Source organism: Telopea speciosissima, chromosome 9 (genome assembly GCF_018873765.1).
Source record: "Telopea speciosissima isolate NSW1024214 ecotype Mountain lineage chromosome 9, Tspe_v1, whole genome shotgun sequence".
Lineage (NCBI taxonomy): Eukaryota > Viridiplantae > Streptophyta > Magnoliopsida > Proteales > Proteaceae > Telopea > Telopea speciosissima.
The window spans coordinates 9,854,622-9,872,247 of record NC_057924.1 but is presented as its reverse complement, the minus strand read 5'-3'; the positions used below and the strand labels follow the sequence as shown (position 1 = coordinate 9,872,247).

General features: G+C 40.5%; 4 protein-coding genes and 1 long non-coding RNA gene across 5 annotated transcripts in view; all 5 read left to right on the top strand.

Moving 5' to 3' along the window:
- LOC122640163 overlaps window positions 1-5,488 on the top strand; it is an 18,420-nt gene extending 12,932 nt beyond the window's left edge. The window contains exon 2 of the mRNA XM_043833316.1: window positions 5,376-5,488. The gene's annotated coding sequence lies outside the window, so the exon portion shown is untranslated. The remainder of the gene's footprint in view (window positions 1-5,375) is intronic.
- Window positions 1-17,626, top strand: part of LOC122640171 — a 26,819-nt gene extending 9,193 nt beyond the window's left edge. Inside the window, exons 2-3 of the long non-coding RNA XR_006329632.1 lie at window positions 3,087-3,193; window positions 17,616-17,626. This is a non-coding gene — a long non-coding RNA (uncharacterized LOC122640171). The remainder of the gene's footprint in view (window positions 1-3,086; window positions 3,194-17,615) is intronic.
- Window positions 2,114-5,543, top strand: LOC122640167. The gene is made up of 2 exons (XM_043833320.1): window positions 2,114-2,472; window positions 5,403-5,543. The coding sequence occupies exon 1, from the start codon at window positions 2,193-2,195 to the stop codon at window positions 2,469-2,471; it is 279 nt and encodes a 92-aa protein (XP_043689255.1). The 5' UTR covers window positions 2,114-2,192; the 3' UTR covers window position 2,472; window positions 5,403-5,543.
- Window positions 5,095-5,543, top strand: LOC122640169. Its single transcript, XM_043833325.1, has one exon. The coding sequence runs from the start codon at window positions 5,129-5,131 to the stop codon at window positions 5,396-5,398; it is 270 nt and encodes an 89-aa protein (XP_043689260.1). The 5' UTR covers window positions 5,095-5,128; the 3' UTR covers window positions 5,399-5,543.
- On the top strand, window positions 8,968-9,498 carry LOC122640165. Its single transcript, XM_043833319.1, has one exon. The coding sequence runs from the start codon at window positions 9,084-9,086 to the stop codon at window positions 9,360-9,362; it is 279 nt and encodes a 92-aa protein (XP_043689254.1). The 5' UTR covers window positions 8,968-9,083; the 3' UTR covers window positions 9,363-9,498.

The window sequence follows — 17,626 nt, the reverse complement described above, 5'->3', positions numbered from 1 at the left end:
TTTAGGTTTACTACGGGTTGCCTTTGTATGGCAATAGCTTAGAACTTGGCTAAGAATGCTTGTATTCCAAGTTTTGTACCCTCTGCTGATTAATCTTATGTTTTTTGCTTTTCATCAAAAAAAAAAAAAAAAAAAAAGATAAAGGACTCCATTAATGAAACAGAAAATTACATGCTTATGTCTTCATTCTTCAATCACTACTACATCCTTATATTTGTTGTCACTAAAGCGTTCATCAAACCAGAAACAAGCATTTACATAAACTGTAACCCTTCGATCTGATCTATTAAGACAAGTCTTGTATAACACTCAATTACTTTGATTTTTGTTTCAACAGAAATTCTTAAAGTTCTAAACACATCGACAAAATCCAGAAGCAAAACAGATTGATTACTTGGGACCCCAACAGATTAAATTCAGGAGAATCTCGGCCTTCTCTTTTTCTCGTCTCCTCTTCATCTCGTCGCGGCTATTCGTAGATATCTCCTGTTTGCTCAAGTCTCCGGAGAAGCTCCTAATTTGGTTGGACTTGGCAGACTCCGACAAATTGCTTCTCTGCATTGCTTTGAAGGAAGAATCGATTTTGCAAACAAAAAAGTTATGTACAAGATTCCAGGTCATAATATAAGATCTTAGGAGGGAAAAAACTGAAAGAAGACAATGGAAGTTCGTTCCCATTTTTCAATAACAAATGATTAATGTCTGTCTCGTCCAAACACCTATGTGAGATATTGGCTTTTGAATTGTGATATTTATGAATTTGCTTTTGGATCTTGACATGTGTTGGCTAGTCAGTGACCAAATTTTTAGTGGTACAAATAGAATTACAAAGAAAAACTAAGGATTATCAATTATTTTTTAATTATTATCACTAAATACTAATGAGTATTAAGACATTTAGTTATCATTTTGGGGCTCGAACATTGAATTAAAAAAAGATTTTGATAACCATTAAGTTTTCTTAAAGATATTTTGCGGTAAATATAGAATCAGCTCAGGAATTGGGAATCAAGAATCGGCCTATGAATCGGTCTGATTTATGGTGAATTACAAAGATAATGACTGAATTTACTCACTCGATCGATTCAATTGTGATTCAAACAGTAACAATTAGGAATAGTGAAAGTTCGATCCGAATCTGCGAATTCACCGATCTAATTCTTGTTTCTTGACACCCTGAGTGACCTCCCATAATCTGGTTAAAAGTTTAAAGTGGGTCTTTTATTTTTTGGGAAAAAGGAACGTTATCTGGTGTTGTATTTGGGTGTGTACCTGCACTCAGACACGCTCAACACGAAAATACTAATGCACCCTTGGAACTTTCTGCCTTTCCAAGGGGATGCGTCGGCCTGTGTTTGGGCGTGCACTGGTTAATATTCTTTCTCCTTTTTTTTTGGTAAAATAAAAGTGGGTCTTAGTAGTAGGGTTTTAGTAATCGGTATCAATATCGGTCTCGGCCAATACCGATCGGAATTGGGTAGATATATCCTTGTTTCCTTTGAAAAAAATGAAATTTTTTTTTACAATTTTACCCTGTCCATACCGATCTAGCGATAGGGGATCGGTCAAAAATCAGTTTATTCCTATCCATACTAATCCACCAATGCAGGATCGATTTAGCCCTAATCCATACCGATCCATCAATAAGGATATGAATCAGTCAATCGGATCCCAATTCCTCAAACCACGGATCATGCCCAATGAGCATCCAACACCTGGGCTCCACATTGGAGAGTAGCCCGATTCAAGAACATCTGCATATCATGGTGAGCAGTGGACACCAAGTTTTGCCATCCGCACTTGCATGGTGTGTGGGCCATGGTATACTACTCTAATTGGATGGTTAAGGGTGTAAAACGAAGCAATGGCTGTCTCCTGTTACAGCATGGTGTTGTAATGCATCGTGCGATGCTGTTACAACACCGTATTATAACAAGAGAGGATAATATTTTATCCGAATTCCGTAACCATTGGCCAAACCGCCCCCGGGTTCTAATGACTTAACGCAGTTTCAATGATCCTGTCCTATTTATAGTTTCTGTGTCTACCTTACTCTCTCAATTTCAATTCAATCTGCTATTTCACAGGTTCACAATCCTTCTCTTTGTTATTATTCTACCAAAAGTTCTCACTCCATTTGATTCTTGAGATTCAAAGAGAAGCACCAATAGTAGCGAAGAGAACTACTGAAAATGAGTTCTACGAGCAGAGCTTGGATCGTGGCTGCAAGCGTTGGGGCTGTAGAAGCACTGAAGGATCAAGGGTTCTGTAGATGGAATTACACCTTCAGATCCCTCCATCAACACGCCAGAAACAATTGCGGATCTCTTTCTCAAGCCAACAGATTTCCCCCTTCTTCCTCTTCTACAATAACGATGTCTACGAAGGTGGTTCCGAGCGATGAAAAAATGAAGCAATCGGAAGAATCTCTCAGAAAAGTTATGTACTTGAGTTGTTGGGGTCCCAATTGAGGCGCTCCAAATCTCTCCACTCCAGACTCCAGAGCTGTATTACTTCTATTTCGTCGATTCTGTAAATACTAATTGAGAGAACATTGATTTGATTCTTGAAGACAAAGTAAAAAGATCTTACATCATTTCAATTATTTGTTTCTTTTCTACTCCATTTATGATTTGCTCGATCAAAATCTCCCAATTAGTTCCAGATACAAGACCAATTGTAGAACTTAAAGATAAAGGATTCTGTACATAGGATTCCACCCAAGATCACTGTAGTTTTATTTTTTTTTTTTAAATTACCTGAGTTCTGTATAATTACAGAGATGGAAGGCTCTTCGGATTTATTGGAGCTTCGATCCAATGGTGGGAGGTGGAATGCTTTTGTACAACACTCGTTACTAAAATTTTTGTTTAAACAGAAATTCCTTTCTAAACACATCGAACAAATTCTATAAGCAGAACACCGAATTTTTACTTGGGACCCCAGCAGATTAAGTGCAGGAGAGCCTCTGTCTTCACTTTTTCTCGTCTCCCCTTCGTCTCATCGCTGCTGCTATTCTTAGATATCTCTTGTTGGATTTTGCCTCCGGAGGAAAACCGCCTAATTTTGTTGGATTTGTCTGTTAGATTGCTTCTCTGCATTGCTTTGAAGGCTGACTCGAATTTGCAAATCCTTGCATTGCCAGTCATCTTTGTCCCTCGCTCTCGTTTTTTCAATTATTAGAGATTTCTTTGTGTTGCAGCTGAAATCTGATCCGATAACGTTGAGGTCCTGCAAAATGGTTAAAGACACTGAAGAGGCCCGGAGCAAATTCTGAGAGGGGACTCTTCAATGCGTAAGTAAGACCTAAACAACATATAATCATTTATAGAGGAAGTACGAACAGAGCGTTTAAGTCGTTTGGATATTGTCCAATCCTTTATTTTAAGGTTTGCCTTCATATTTTTAAGAGGAGCAACGGTGGAGGAATCCCTTTCCTTCTAATGGGTTGCTCTCTCAATAAAAAATGTGTGATGAGAAAGTTTTGAATCCTTTGACGGTTGAGAGTTTGAGTAGTCGTTTGGGATGTGTCAATCGTGTACTGGAAGGGTGTTTTAATGTATAACAGATGCCTCCTACTTCCTCGGACACAAAATGAGTGCGAGAAAGTAAAGTTTGACGGTTTCCCCTCTCCCATTTTTTTTTGGGGGGGGCTAGACCTCAAGGTATATAGGTTTTATGCTCGGTCCCCGGATTTAGACTTAGGGATACTGCGGTCTGTAATGCCTGGATTTGGACCTAGATTGGGGTATATAATGCTCGGATTTGGACCTTGGGGATACCCCGGTCCATAATGCTTGGATTTGGACTTATGCGATACCCCGGTTCATAATACTCAGATTTGGACTTACGTGCAGATGTCAAGTATTTCAACTTGCCATTGGAGAAAGAGAAGCCAAATAATAAGTAGAATTAGCCCAAAGAAAAAGAACAATAACCAAAGATATAACGCAGAGCCAGAACAAGAACTTGCAGGAGAAAGAGAAGCCAAATCACAATTGCTCCAGATCGCAAAACCAAAAAGAAACAGAATACAGAGAAATTAAATATATCAAAATCCACAACTCAGATGTAATAAAAATTCTGGTCGAATGTAGCTTTCAATCCACAGAAATAATCCCCAAAATCTGAGGATGACCCAAAACGTCTATTATTATCCAACGTGCAGACCAGTTGATCTCCTCTCCTAGAGGTTGCATTAAATCTCAGGGAGATGATATGAATGACAGAACAAAAGAAACACCCTAAAAAAACAAAACAAAAAAATGTAATAAGGGTAAAAATAGTATTTCGATTTTATCATTTTGGTTCAAAATATAATAAAGGTAAAATTGTCTTTTTCCTTTCAGAACTAACATCTCCCTAAGACCATCGATCTTCCTGGGTACAGATGTAATTGTTCAAACAAAAAGTACTTGTAACTCGACTAAAGTACCAACCCACAGGAGTCAGGAGTCAGGAGTGGTACAAGTAATTTGCTCAATTTTTTATGGGTTCATATTCTCTGTGCTGCAGCGCAGGCTGTGCCCAGACATATGGTCTGCCACTAAGAAGGGCAAGGTGGTCATTGCACCCATCCTAATATATTTAGGCACAGCCTGCACCCCGACACAAAGAACATTCTCCTGTTTTTTTATTCATCCTCTTGACACATTTCAAGTAAGCAGCTTCCCCTCCCTCATTAGTGACCTACCATGATCTGTTTAGAAGTGGGTCTTAAAAAGTCTTAATTAAATGGAAGAACATGTGCAGATCATGATGGGCACCAAGTTTTGTGTCATCCCACTAACCACTTGCATGGTCTGTGTGGTCCATGGCTATCCGAACTCCAAAACCATTGGCAAAACCGCCCACGGGTTCTAATAACTTGCACAGTTTCAATGATCTTATCAACACACACACCTCTCATTCTTCCTATTTAAGGTTTCTGTGTTATACACCTTAGCTCTCAAACTCAATTCAAAACTGCTTTAATTTTCCAAGTTCACAATCCTTGTCTTTTTTTTTTTTACTTTTTACCAAGACTCTCACTCAACTTGATTCTAGAGATTCAAAGAGAAGCAACAATAGTACTTGATTCTAGAAATTTAAAGAGAAGCAACAATAGTAGAGAAAAGAAGTACTGAAAATGAGTTCTACAAGCAGAGCTTGGATTGTGGCTGCAAGTGTTGGGGTTGTGGAAGCACTGAAGGATCAAGGGTTTTGTAGATGGAATTACACCTTCAGATCCCTCCATCAACACGCCAAGAACAACTACGGTTCTCTTTCTCAAACCAACAGATTTCCCTCTTCTGCAATGGCGATGTCTAAGAAGGTGGTTCTGAGTGATGAAAAGATGAAGCAATCAGAAGAATCTCTCAGAAAAGTTATGTACTTGACCTGTTGGGGTCCCAATTGATGAGCTCCGAATCTCTTTACTGCTCACGATGCGTACCACTCTAGAGCTGTATTACTTCTATTTCGTCCATTCTGTAAATACTGATTGAGAGAACATTAATTGGTTCTAGAGGACAAAGTAAAAAAGATATACACACCATTCTTATCATTTGTTTCCTTCTATTCCATTTATTTTGTGCTCGATTTCTTGTTGATTGCAAATCTAGTACTCGCATCATCGATCATAATCTCCCAATTAGTTCCAGATATATGAGACCAATAGTATAATTTATCCTCAATTCGAACATTTCCGTAGATGGGATTAGGATTTTGTATCTCCAACCCCTCTTAAAATGATATTGTCCGCTATAGTCTAATAGGTCCCACGGCTTTAATACGCTTAAAAGAAACCACCATTTATTCATAGCTCAAAATCTCCCTTCTTATCTGTTCTTGAGCATTAGAGAAAGATTTGTGCTTGAAATTTGCTTGCTGAACCTGAAGTCCTACATTTATTTTACAAAAAAAAAAACACCCAACTCAGGTGTCATCTGCAAAAATGGATCAAACTTTCTCAAGTACTGGCAGGGTTTCACTAATGAAACGGAAAATTAAATGCCAATTGTCTCCAATCACTAAATTCTTATCTTGTTGTCAGCATTACTTTTAACAAACCAGAAACTGTAACACTTGGTCTATAGGCTGTGGAACCATTAAGAATTTAAGACACAATTCTCGCTAAAATCAATAATTGACGATTCTGTGCTTTCTATTTTTGATAAAAGATTCTATTTTTTTTTCCAATTATTATGGAAGATTCTTGAGTGGTTTAATCATTTTCCTATGCAAGTAAGAAAGAGGGCGGAATGAGGAATTGAAGAGAAGCTTCTGATACTGGGACGGAATAAAAAAAATTAAACTAAAACCATGGGAACCTGCCGCAAGTTCGGAACTACTCAACAGCCCAATCCCAACTTTACCAAAAAAAAAAAAAAATACTACCAATCCCAAGTTTTGGCGAAACCACTAATTCCTCCAATAATAATACCGCCTCCAGTTTTCTTTTTGTGGAACTCGCTGTTTTACAATTTCACTACAATTGGACTTATTTCGTACCGCCATCGGTACTTTTTCCGGTTTGATTATTTTACCTTTCAAAATATCAATATTTAAGGAAAAGGATTTTGTCGAGCCGTGGCGGGAGCTGGAGCGTCTAGCCGTACTATATGATAACAAAAATAGGGATGGGTCCCACCTGAGCCCACATGTGAAATGATCACTCTTTTTTTTGGGGTTGTTTTCAAGTGCTGGGCCATCCAGTTCCCACCACGATTGGACAGGAGCCAGGTCGCTTTTGAGAATGGATTGGTGAATGTACATTTGAGAGTCAACCACCCATACAATTTGTTTCCATAATTACCCCTCTTCTCCTTGTGAATGGTAAAAATCGGACATATGGTTACCTCTCACATGTACATGCACCTGTACGTACATGCAAAGGAATCGAACCCAGATCTTTTTATCAATTTATCTTTCCTTGTTCTCGATACCTCAGTTAGATGTTAAGATCAAGGGACCGGGATTAAAATCCTTTGCAGTGCAGTCTTGAGAGATCGACACGTGGAAGAAGCTTCATCCAACGGTACGAGTTCGATGCAAGGCACTTTTCCCCTTTTCTTTCATCTCGAGCTCGATATCATTGGATATCGCATCTTCCACGTGTCGAGCTCTCATGTCCGCACTATAATGTACCGCCAGATTAGGGCCTTGTGGAGGATGTTTTTTCCCAAAGACCGGCTTTCTTGGTTGGCACCCTTCTCATCCCTTCCCCTAGTTGTAAGAGTATTAGCTTGTCTTAACCTTCCCCCTTACCTTGCAGTTGGCCTATAGGCCCTTGAATTGGATAGATTTAAAGAAAAAAAATCTAATCCCACTTATATGTCGAACTCATGAAGACACGATGCCACGTCATTGTCCCCACTTCGTAATCCTTTATCCATTCTCATGATATTCCTTTTTGGAGTCATTATCTGCATTTGGAGGAGCCCATCAAAATCCATATGGGACATAATATGATAGATAAAAAGTGCACTCTACTCTACCCCCACCAATCTAAACATTTCACAATGTGGAGACCCCCCTCACCAATATTTTCTTAACGCATCTACATACCCTTGTCCTTCTCTATCTATATGTCTATATCTCATAGGGGAAAGGATTTTGTGAGTTGTTGGGGTAGGATACGTTAGCATTCTATACTCATCTCCTCTTTTTTTTTCATATAAAATGACCTCATTGCCCCTCTAATATACAGCATTATTTTGTCACCTCTTGTTGATGTGCTCTTCTATGCCACTTGTTCAGAGAGAACCGTTTCTCCTATCTAAAAGAGCTAAAAACAAAAAGAAGAAAAGGTTCTTTGAGCAAATGGCATATATGAACGCATAAATAAGGTGCAATGGAACAATTTAATACATAGGAAGTCCTCACACTCTACAAACTTCCTCCTCTCTCTCTCTCTCCCTCTCTCATTTTGTAAATGTTCGCTCTAATAACTTTTGCCCAAGATTCAAATATGTGGACTTGACAATGGATTGACCTCAACCAATTTCGATTCAAGCAAAGTTGGTCGAGAATCGACCTAAACCCTAGAAATCCAGCACAGATCAACCGCTTTGTATATGTAGGAATCCAGATTGGGCTCGACTAATTCCATTGATTCGATTCTAATCCGAATTGATGGATTCCACCTATTTGGTACCAATTCGTAGAACCGTGCTTTTACTTTAAGGGTAAGAGATCGCTATCTAGGCATGTAGCCTTTGCACTAATGTGGGGCCAGTGAGGACATGTGCACAAGCATCAATATGAATAAGATTTTCGATTTTCAATATCTTTATGTGCTCTTAGGTTAGGACGCAGGAGCTACACATTCAATTAGCATTCTTTTTCCATTAAAGAAAAGATAATTGGAACAGAATCTTTTCCCAACATATTCAAAATAATGGTTGCTTTGGGAAGGGTATTAATAGAGACAGATTATATTTTTTAAAAGACTGGGATTATAATAAAGAAAGGTACCTTCAATGAATCTGATTATGTATTTAGCTACTCCAATTATTGATCTCCCATAATCCAAGTTAAAACTTAAAAGTGGGTTTAAAAAAGTATTAAATGTAAGCATTTCTTTGTCATCCCACTTGCATGGTCCGTGGACTATGGGCTCTTCAGTGGTTTTATATTTTTATCTTCAATTCTTAATTTCTGATAAACAATCTGGTCACTGATAGTATTCTCGATTTGGATTACCGATTTTGCCCCTTTTTTTATCGGGCAAGGTGTTTGGGCAGAGGTAAGGTGGGCATTGCGCACAACTCTGTGACTGGGCAGCATGGTCCTGTCGGGCAACTCGACAGTAGAGGATCCAAATTTGATCAGCTATCCTAGTTCCCAAACCATTGGGCAAAACCGCCCACAGGTTCTAATGACTAACACAGTTTCAGTGATTCTCTCTCTCTCTCTCTCTCTCTCTCTCTCTCTCTCTCTTTTTGCTCTTCCTATTTAAGGTTTCTGGGTATACCTTACCCTCTCAAGCTCAATTCGAAGTTTAAACTGCTTATTCACAAGTTCACATTCCATAAACTCTCACTCTAATTGATTCTCGAGATTCAAAGAGAAAGCAACAACAGTAGAGAAGAGAACAGAAAATGAGTTCTACTAGCAGAGCTTGGATCGTGGCTGCAAGCGTTGGGGCTGTAGAAGCACTGAAGGATCAAGGAGGGTTTTGCAGATGGAATTACACCATTAGATCTCTCCATCAACACGCGAAGAACAATTGCGGATCTCTTTCTCGAACCAACAGACTTCCCTCTTCCTCTTCTTCAATGGCGATGACTAAGAAGATGGTTCCAAGCGATGAGAAGATGAAACAATCAGAAGAATCTCTCAGAAAAGTTATGTACTTGAGCTGTTGGGGTCCCAATTGATGAGTTCCAAATCTCTTTACTGCTCACGATGTACCACTCTAGAGCTGTGTTACATCTGTTTCGTCCATTCTGTAAATACTGATTGAGAGAACATTAATTGGTTCTAGAGGACAAAGTAAAAGATCATACACCATTCCTCTATCATTTGTTTCTTTCTTGTAACGGAATATTCAAATATTCAAAATTTGAATATCCAATTGAACCAGTCAAGAGGCGTTGGGGTTGTTCCAGTAGATAAGGATAAGAACTATCCCTACAACTTAGGAAGTTCTACATGAGTTCAAACTCTATCTCCTGTAACAGATCTACTGTAACGTTGTGCATTCTCAAACTGCTATAAAGCAAACCCCAAAGTCGATAGAGATGACAAGGGGAAATACAACACAATTTCAAATACTTTGAAATTCAAATTCTATCGTGGTATCACTCGCCTTTGACATACGTCTCTCATCACAATGACAAATTCCGGTGACTCAGCCACTGTTACTCAAGCCACTGATGCTCAGCCTACCACCATCTCCCCAACCAATATTGTCTCTCTTCTTCCAGTAAAGCTGGATCGTATGAACTACTTACTATGGAAATCTCAGTTCGTTCCACTCCTGCATGCCTATGATCTCTATGGATATGTAGATGGAGCCCACCTTTCTCCACCTCAAACTCTCTCTCCTTCACCTATCTCTTCCTCAACCGAACCAGCCACAGTCAATCCAGCCTATCTCACCTGGAGAAGGCAGGATCAAATAATCCTAAGTTGGATTATTTCTTCATTAACTGAAAGCGCTCTTGGTCAGATAATTGGCGCAACATCCCCCCATGCTGCTTGGAAGATTCTTGAACGCACTTATGCGTCTCAGTCGCAGGCACGCGTAATGCAACTGAAGTATCAACTCCTTCAACTAAAGAAGGGAACACTCACCATGGCGGAATACCTTCAACGTATTAAAAGCTTGGTCGACAACCTCGCTGCAGCCGCCAACCCAGTTTCAGATTCAGATATTATTCTCAGTACTCTCAAAGGCCTAGGCCCAGACTATGAGGCTTTTGCTACATCGGTTACAACCAGGATTGAACCATTAGCATTGGAGGACTTCACAGGTATGCTTCTAAGTCAAGAGATATTGAAAGATCAGCGTACTTCTCAGCTTGATCTACCCACCGTGGAGGCCAACATCACCACCAAAAACACAAGCAACAATCTCACCCGTGGCCGAGGCTACTACAGCAATAATGGGGGACGTCGTGGTGGCCGCAAGTCTTACTACACTGGTGGCCGTAGTAACAACCAGCAGCCCAGTCAAATGCAATACCCTGTTGGTTCTGGATGTCAGATTTGTCACAGAACAAATCACACAGCAGCAACCTGTTATAATAGGTTTAATCCCAACTATCACACCACTGCTCCAACATCTGGCTCATCCCAATCAGAGGCTTTACTGGCGACACCATCTGCGTCCTTTGATTCAGCATGGTACCCCGATTCGGGTGCCACGCATCATGTTACATCTGACCTGGGCAACCTAAATATTAGTTCCCCTTATACAGGATCTGATCAAGTGCGAGTTGGAAATGGTGCAGGTTTGCATATTAAAAATACTGGAATTTCTTATATTAAGTCTCTTTTACAGCACTTTACTCTTAATGATGTCTTACATGTTCCTAAGATTACAAAAAATCTCTTATCAGTCAGCAAGTTTACTGCAGATAACAATGTAATCTTGGAATTTCACCCAAAGTGTTGTTATGTGAAGGACCCACGCACGGGGAACAGACTACTCCAAGGCATGATTAAAGATGGGCTATACCGTCTTCCACACCCATCAGCTTCCACCACACCACCATTGCTGCCCACCGTTCATGTTGGTGAACGAGTTTCGACGTCGGTTTGGCATGACCGACTTGGCCATCCATCATCCAAGTGTATGAAGTCAGTAATACACCGCTCGCTTTTACCTTTTCAAGCATCAATGTCTTCTTCAGTTTGCAGTTCATGTCAATTGGGAAAGGCTCACAAACTTCCTTTTGGCTTAAATAAAGCAACAGCGTCTGCTCCGTTTGAACTAGTGCACTCCGATATATGGGGACCTGCACCCTCTCCTTCATTGCAAGGGTTTAAATATTACATTTCATTTATTGATGATTTCAGCCGGTATTGTTGGACTTTTCCACTTGTATCCCGATCTGAAGCTCTACCCATTTTTCTACAATTTAATGCATATGTTCAAAATTTCTTCAACTGTAATCTCAAAGTTTTTCAATCAGATGGAGCAAGAGAGTACCAGTCTTTTGATAAGCACTTTAGGCAGCATGGCATTGTGCATCGATATTCATGTCCGCACACATCAGAGCAAAATGGGAGAGCAGAAAGAAAGCACCGGCACATAGTTGAAATGGGCCTCACTCTAATGGCAAGGGCATCTGTTCCCATGACTTTTTGGGTGACTGCTTTTGAAACAGCAGTCTATTTAATAAATAGACTACCTACTCCAGTGTTGGAAGAAAAGTCACCATATGAAATACTGTTCAACAAAGAGCCGGATTATCTAATATTAAGAACATACGGCTGTGCTTGTTATCCTTGGCTGCGGCCATTCAACAAGCATAAACTGGAGTTTCGATCGAAGCAGTGTGTGTTTCTTGGATACAGTAATGCGCATAAAGGGTACAAGTGTTTTGACCCTACGGTGGGGCGTACTTATATCTCACGCCATGTGACCTTTGATGAGGCGCGTTTCCCATTGGCCACTCTGCTACACTCCACTTCAATCACAAATAACCCACCCACCCATTCACCATTAGTCATTACAAATGACAACATTGTTTCCACTAACCAAATACCATTATCCATTGGCCTAATACCACCACTGCCGAACCAAGCTCAATCAATGCAACCACTAAGTCCAGCACCTCAAGGCCCACTTCCACTTCCACAAAGTCCACCAACCGAGCCTCTACCACAACCCACTGTTCCATTGGCTCCTGTAGCCCCACCATCGATGCAACACTCAATGGTAACCCGCTCAAAATCAGGAGTTGCAAAGCCGATTTCACGGCTAAACTTGATGGCTACTCGCTACCCGATTCCTGAATCCCTCCTTACCCAAAAAGACCCTACTAAAGTGGAGCCCACCTCCTTCACTGAGGCTAGCAAAAGTAAAAAATGGAGAGAGGCCATGAGTGAAGAGTTCAATGCGCTTCTAAGAAATGGGACCTGGCAACTAGTACCTTCACAACCATCAATGAATTTGGTGGGAAATAAGTGGGTTTACCGAATCAAGAGGAATTCTGATGGGTCCATCTCACGCTATAAGGCGCGCCTCGTAGCCAAGGGCTTTCATCAAAGAGAAGGGCTAGATTATTTTGATACATTCAGCCCTGTGGTAAAGCCCACTACAATAAGGACGGTTCTGTTTGTCGCAGTATCAAGGGGGTGGCCACTTCGGCAATTGGATGTGCAAAATGCCTTTCTCAATGGCGCACTCCAAGAAGATGTCTATATGACACAACCACAGGGCTTTGTCGACCCCAACTATCCCAATCATGTTTGCCACTTAAAACGTGCCCTATACGGTTTAAAACAGGCACCCAGGGCCTGGAATCACAGACTTGGCACATTCCTCATGTCCATTGGCTTTCAATCAGCAGGGTCAGACTCGGCTCTCTTTGTCCACAAGGCAAAGTCAACCATGATGTATCTATTGGTCTATGTCGATGACATCATAATCACTGGCTCAAGCTCTAGTCAGATCCAGGATCTCATCACCACCCTTGGCACTGAATTTGCTATTAAAGACCTTGGTGAATTGAGTTTTTTCCTTGGGATTGAGGCTCTTCGTGATTCTCAAGGCCTACATCTATCCCAAATGAAGTATATTTTGGATCTGCTTCAAAAGGCCAACATGGATATGGCCAAACCAATGCCTACGCCAAGCTCAACCGGCTCACTTGATCGTGATATGGAAAAGTGTTTTGATGATCCCACTCTCTATAGGAGCATTGTTGGGGCACTGCAGTATTTGACACTCACTCGTCCGGATATCGCGTTCTCCGTAAATAGAGTATGCCAGTTCATGCATAGCCCAACTGTAACACACTGGGCCGCCGTGAAGAGGATACTTCGCTACCTAAAGGATACACTAGCATTGGGGATCCAAATCAAACTGTCCAATTCGTTGCAGCTGATTGCCTATACAGATGCGGACTGGGCAGGCTGCCCATACGATCGACGGTCGACAAGTGGCTACTGTGTCTACCTTGGTGACAACCTGGTCTCCTGGAGCTCCAAGAAGCAGCACACGGAGGCTAGGTCATCTACAGAGTCGGAATACAAAGGTGTGGCAAATGCGGCGGCAGAATTATTATGGCTACGTCAGCTGCTCCAAGATCTTGATATTCCGGCCCAAGCACCACTGCTATATTGTGATAATATTGGGGCCACTTATTTGGCTGCCAACCCATTATTTCACGCACGAACTAAACACATAGAGATTGACTACCACTTTGTAAGAGAACAAGTGGCCTCCAATCGTCTCTGTGTCCGTTTCGTGCCCAGCAGTGATCAGGTAGCAGATTTGTTTACAAAAGGCCTCCCTGGACCACGGTTCAAAGCTCTAAGGGACAAGCTCAATGTGACCCAACGACCATTTCGCTTGAGGGGGTGTGTAACGGAATATTCAAATATTCAAAATTTGAATATCCAATTGAACCAGTCAAGAGGCGTTGGGGTTGTTCCAGTAGATAAGGATAAGAACTATCCCTACAACTTAGGAAGTTCTACATGAGTTCAAACTCTATCTCCTGTAACAGATCTACTGTAACGTTGTGCATTCTCAAACTGCTATAAAGCAAACCCCAAAGTCGATAGAGATGACAAGGGGAAATACAACACAATTTCAAATACTTTGAAATTCAAATTCTATCATTTCTATTCCTTTTATTTTGTGCTCGATTTCTTATTGATTGCAAATCTAGCACTCGAATCATCGATCATAATCTCCGAATAAGTTCCAGATACGAGACCGTCCATTTTTCCTTGCTACAAAAATATTTTCCTTCCTATTTGATCAGAAGAATTAAGCAACATATTCTGTAGCTGGGATTAAATACTTGAAAAGGACTTTGTATCTCTAATTCTTCTCTTAGCATGATATTGTCCGCTTTGGTCTAATGGGTCTCATGATTTTAAAACGCGTTATATCAAATAAGCTCAAGATCTTCCTCTTCAACTGATGTGAGATTAATTTTGCACCCTCCTAATCTCCCAAACCCTGGTACTAAACCATCTTTTGTTCTTGGGCGTTACATAAAGGTTTGTGCTTGAAATTTGCTTGTTGAACCTGAAGCTCTACATTTATTTTAACAAAAAAAACAAACAAACAAACTCGGGTGTCATCTGCAAAAATGGATCAAACTTTCACTATTGTAGCCAGGGCTTTATTAATGAAACGGAAAATTACATGCCAATGTCTCCAATCACTAAATCCTTTGTCTTGTTGTTAGTAAAACTTTTAACAAACCAGAAACTGTAACCCTTGGTCAATAGGCTGTCGAACCCTTAACTCTCGTTACAAGTTTGATTGGGCTTAAATAAAGGTTAAAATTGATAATTGACGATTCTGTGCTTTCTCTTTTGCTAAAAGACTCTCTCCTTTTTTCAATTATTATGGAAGATTCTTGAATCGTTTAATCTTTTTTCTATGCAAGTAAGAAAGCAATTCAGATCTTCTACGGCGTGCTGCCCGTAGAGACCATAGCGGCCCAGACATATCGTTGTACGTAATGTCCGCCTTACCCTGCTCGGGCAGGGATAAGACGGATATTACGCGAGACGATGTGTCTAGGCTAGAAAGAGGAAGGAAGGAGGAATTAAAGCGAAGCTTCTGAAACGAATTTTTATCTCCTACAATTCTGACACCCTCCAATTCCCCTACAATATTCCCTCACATGGAAGCTGAAATGACCACTTATCCACTGCCTGGACACACTTCCCAAGGCAGTGGGTAAGTGGTCATTTCACTCGCATGTGAGGGATTGTAGGGAATTGGAGGGTGTCAGAATTGTAGGTGATAATGATCCGAACCTGCCGCAAGTTCGGAACTACTCAACTATCCGATCCCAAAGTTTTGGCGAAACCACTAAATTCTAATAATACCGCCTTCAGTTTTTATTTTTGTCGAAAGTCGAAACTCGTTGTTTCACTACAATTGGACTAATTAGTTACCGCCATCGGTATTTCTACCGGTCTGACTATTTTGCCCTTTAAAATATCAATATCTAAGGAAAAGGATTCTGTCCAGCCGTTGCGGGAGCTGGAGTGTCCAGCCGCGCTAAACGACAGCAAAAATAGGGATGGGTCTCACCGGACTTTAATCCGCTGCTGTAACTGCAGCGCTGCTGTACTCATCGTGTGATGCTGCAGGTGCCATGTGTGCATAGCGGGCCCCACATGACACACATGGCACCTTCTATAATTTATTTCTATAATTACCCCTCCTCTCCTTGTAAATGGTGAAAATCGGACAGGTGGTTACCTCTCACGTGTACATGCACCTGTATGTACATGCAGAGGAACTAAACTCAGATCTTTTTACCAATTTATCTTTCTTTGTTCTCGATACCTCAGTTAGATGTTAAGATCAAGGGACCGGGCTTAAAATCCTTTGCAGTGCGGCCCTGAGAGCTTGACACATCGAAGAAGCTTCATCCAACAATGCGAGCTTGAAGCAAGACAGTTTTTTTTCCCCCCTTTTCTTTCGTCTCGAGCTCGATATCGTTGGATATCGCATCTTCCACTTGTCGAGCTCTTAGGTCCGCACTGTAGTGTACCGCCAGATTAGGACCCTGTAGAGGATGTTTTTTTTTCCAAGGATCGATTTTCTTTGTTGGCACTCCTCTCATCCCTTCCCTTGGTTGTAAGATTATTGGTTTGTCTTAGCCTTCCCCCTTAACTTGTGGTTGGCGTATAGGCCCTTGAATAGGATAGATTTAAAGAAAGAAAAAAAATTCCAATCCCACTTATATGTCGAACTCATGAAGAAAAGGTGCCACATCATTGTCCCCACTTCGTAATCCTTTATCCATTAATCTTATCCGTTCTCATGATATTCCTTTTTGGAATCATTATCTGCATTTGGAGGAGCCCATCCATATGACTATTGGAACATTGTATGATAGATATACAGTGCACTCTACCCTAGCCCCACCAAACTAAACATTTCACAATGTGGAGACCCCCCTCACCAATATTTCCTTAATGCATCTATATACTCTTATTGATCTCTATCTATATGTCTATATCTCATGGTTTCTCTGAGTTGTTGGGGTAGGATACGTTAGCACTTTTCTATACTTATCTTTTTTTTTTCATATAAAATGATCTCGTTGCCCTTTAATATATAGTATTATTTTGTCACCTCTCGTTGATGTGCTCCTCTATGCCACTTGCTCAAAGAGAACCTTCTCTCCTATTTAAAAGAGCTAAAAACAGAAAAGAAAAAAAGTTCTTTGAACAAATGGCATATATGAACGCACAAATAAGGTGCAATGGAACAATTTAATACATAAGAAGTCCTCACACTCTACAAACTTCCTCTCTCTCTCTCACATAACTTTTGCCCAAGATTCAAATATGTGGACTTGACAATGGATTGGCCTCAACCAATTTCGATTCAGCCAGAGTTGGTCAAGAATCAACCTAAACCCTAGAAATCCAGCACAAATCAACCACTTTGTATATGTAGGCATCCAAATTGGGCTCGTCCAATTCCATTGATTCGATTCTAATCCAAATTGATGGATTCCACCTATTTGATACCAATTAGTAGACCCATACTTTTACTTTAAAGGTAAGAGATCGCTATCTAGGTGTGTAGCCTTTGCACTAGTGTGGGGCCAATGAGGACATGTGCACAAACATCAATATGAATAAGATTTTCAATTTTCAATTTCTTTGCATGCTCGTAGATCAGGACGCAGGAGCTACACAACCGGTTAGTGTTGTTTTCCCTTAAAAAGAAAAAATAGTTGTATCAGAATCTTTCCACAAAATATTCAAAATAATGGTTGCTTTGGGAAGAGTTTTAATAGAGACAGATAATATTTTTTAAAAGACTAGGAATTTAATAAAGAATGGTACCTTCAATGAATCTGATTATGTATTTAGCGACTCCAATTACTGATCTCCCATGATCCAAGTTAAAACTTAAAAGTGGGTTTAAAAAAGTATTAAATGTAAGCATTTCTTGCATATCATAGGAAGTGGGAAA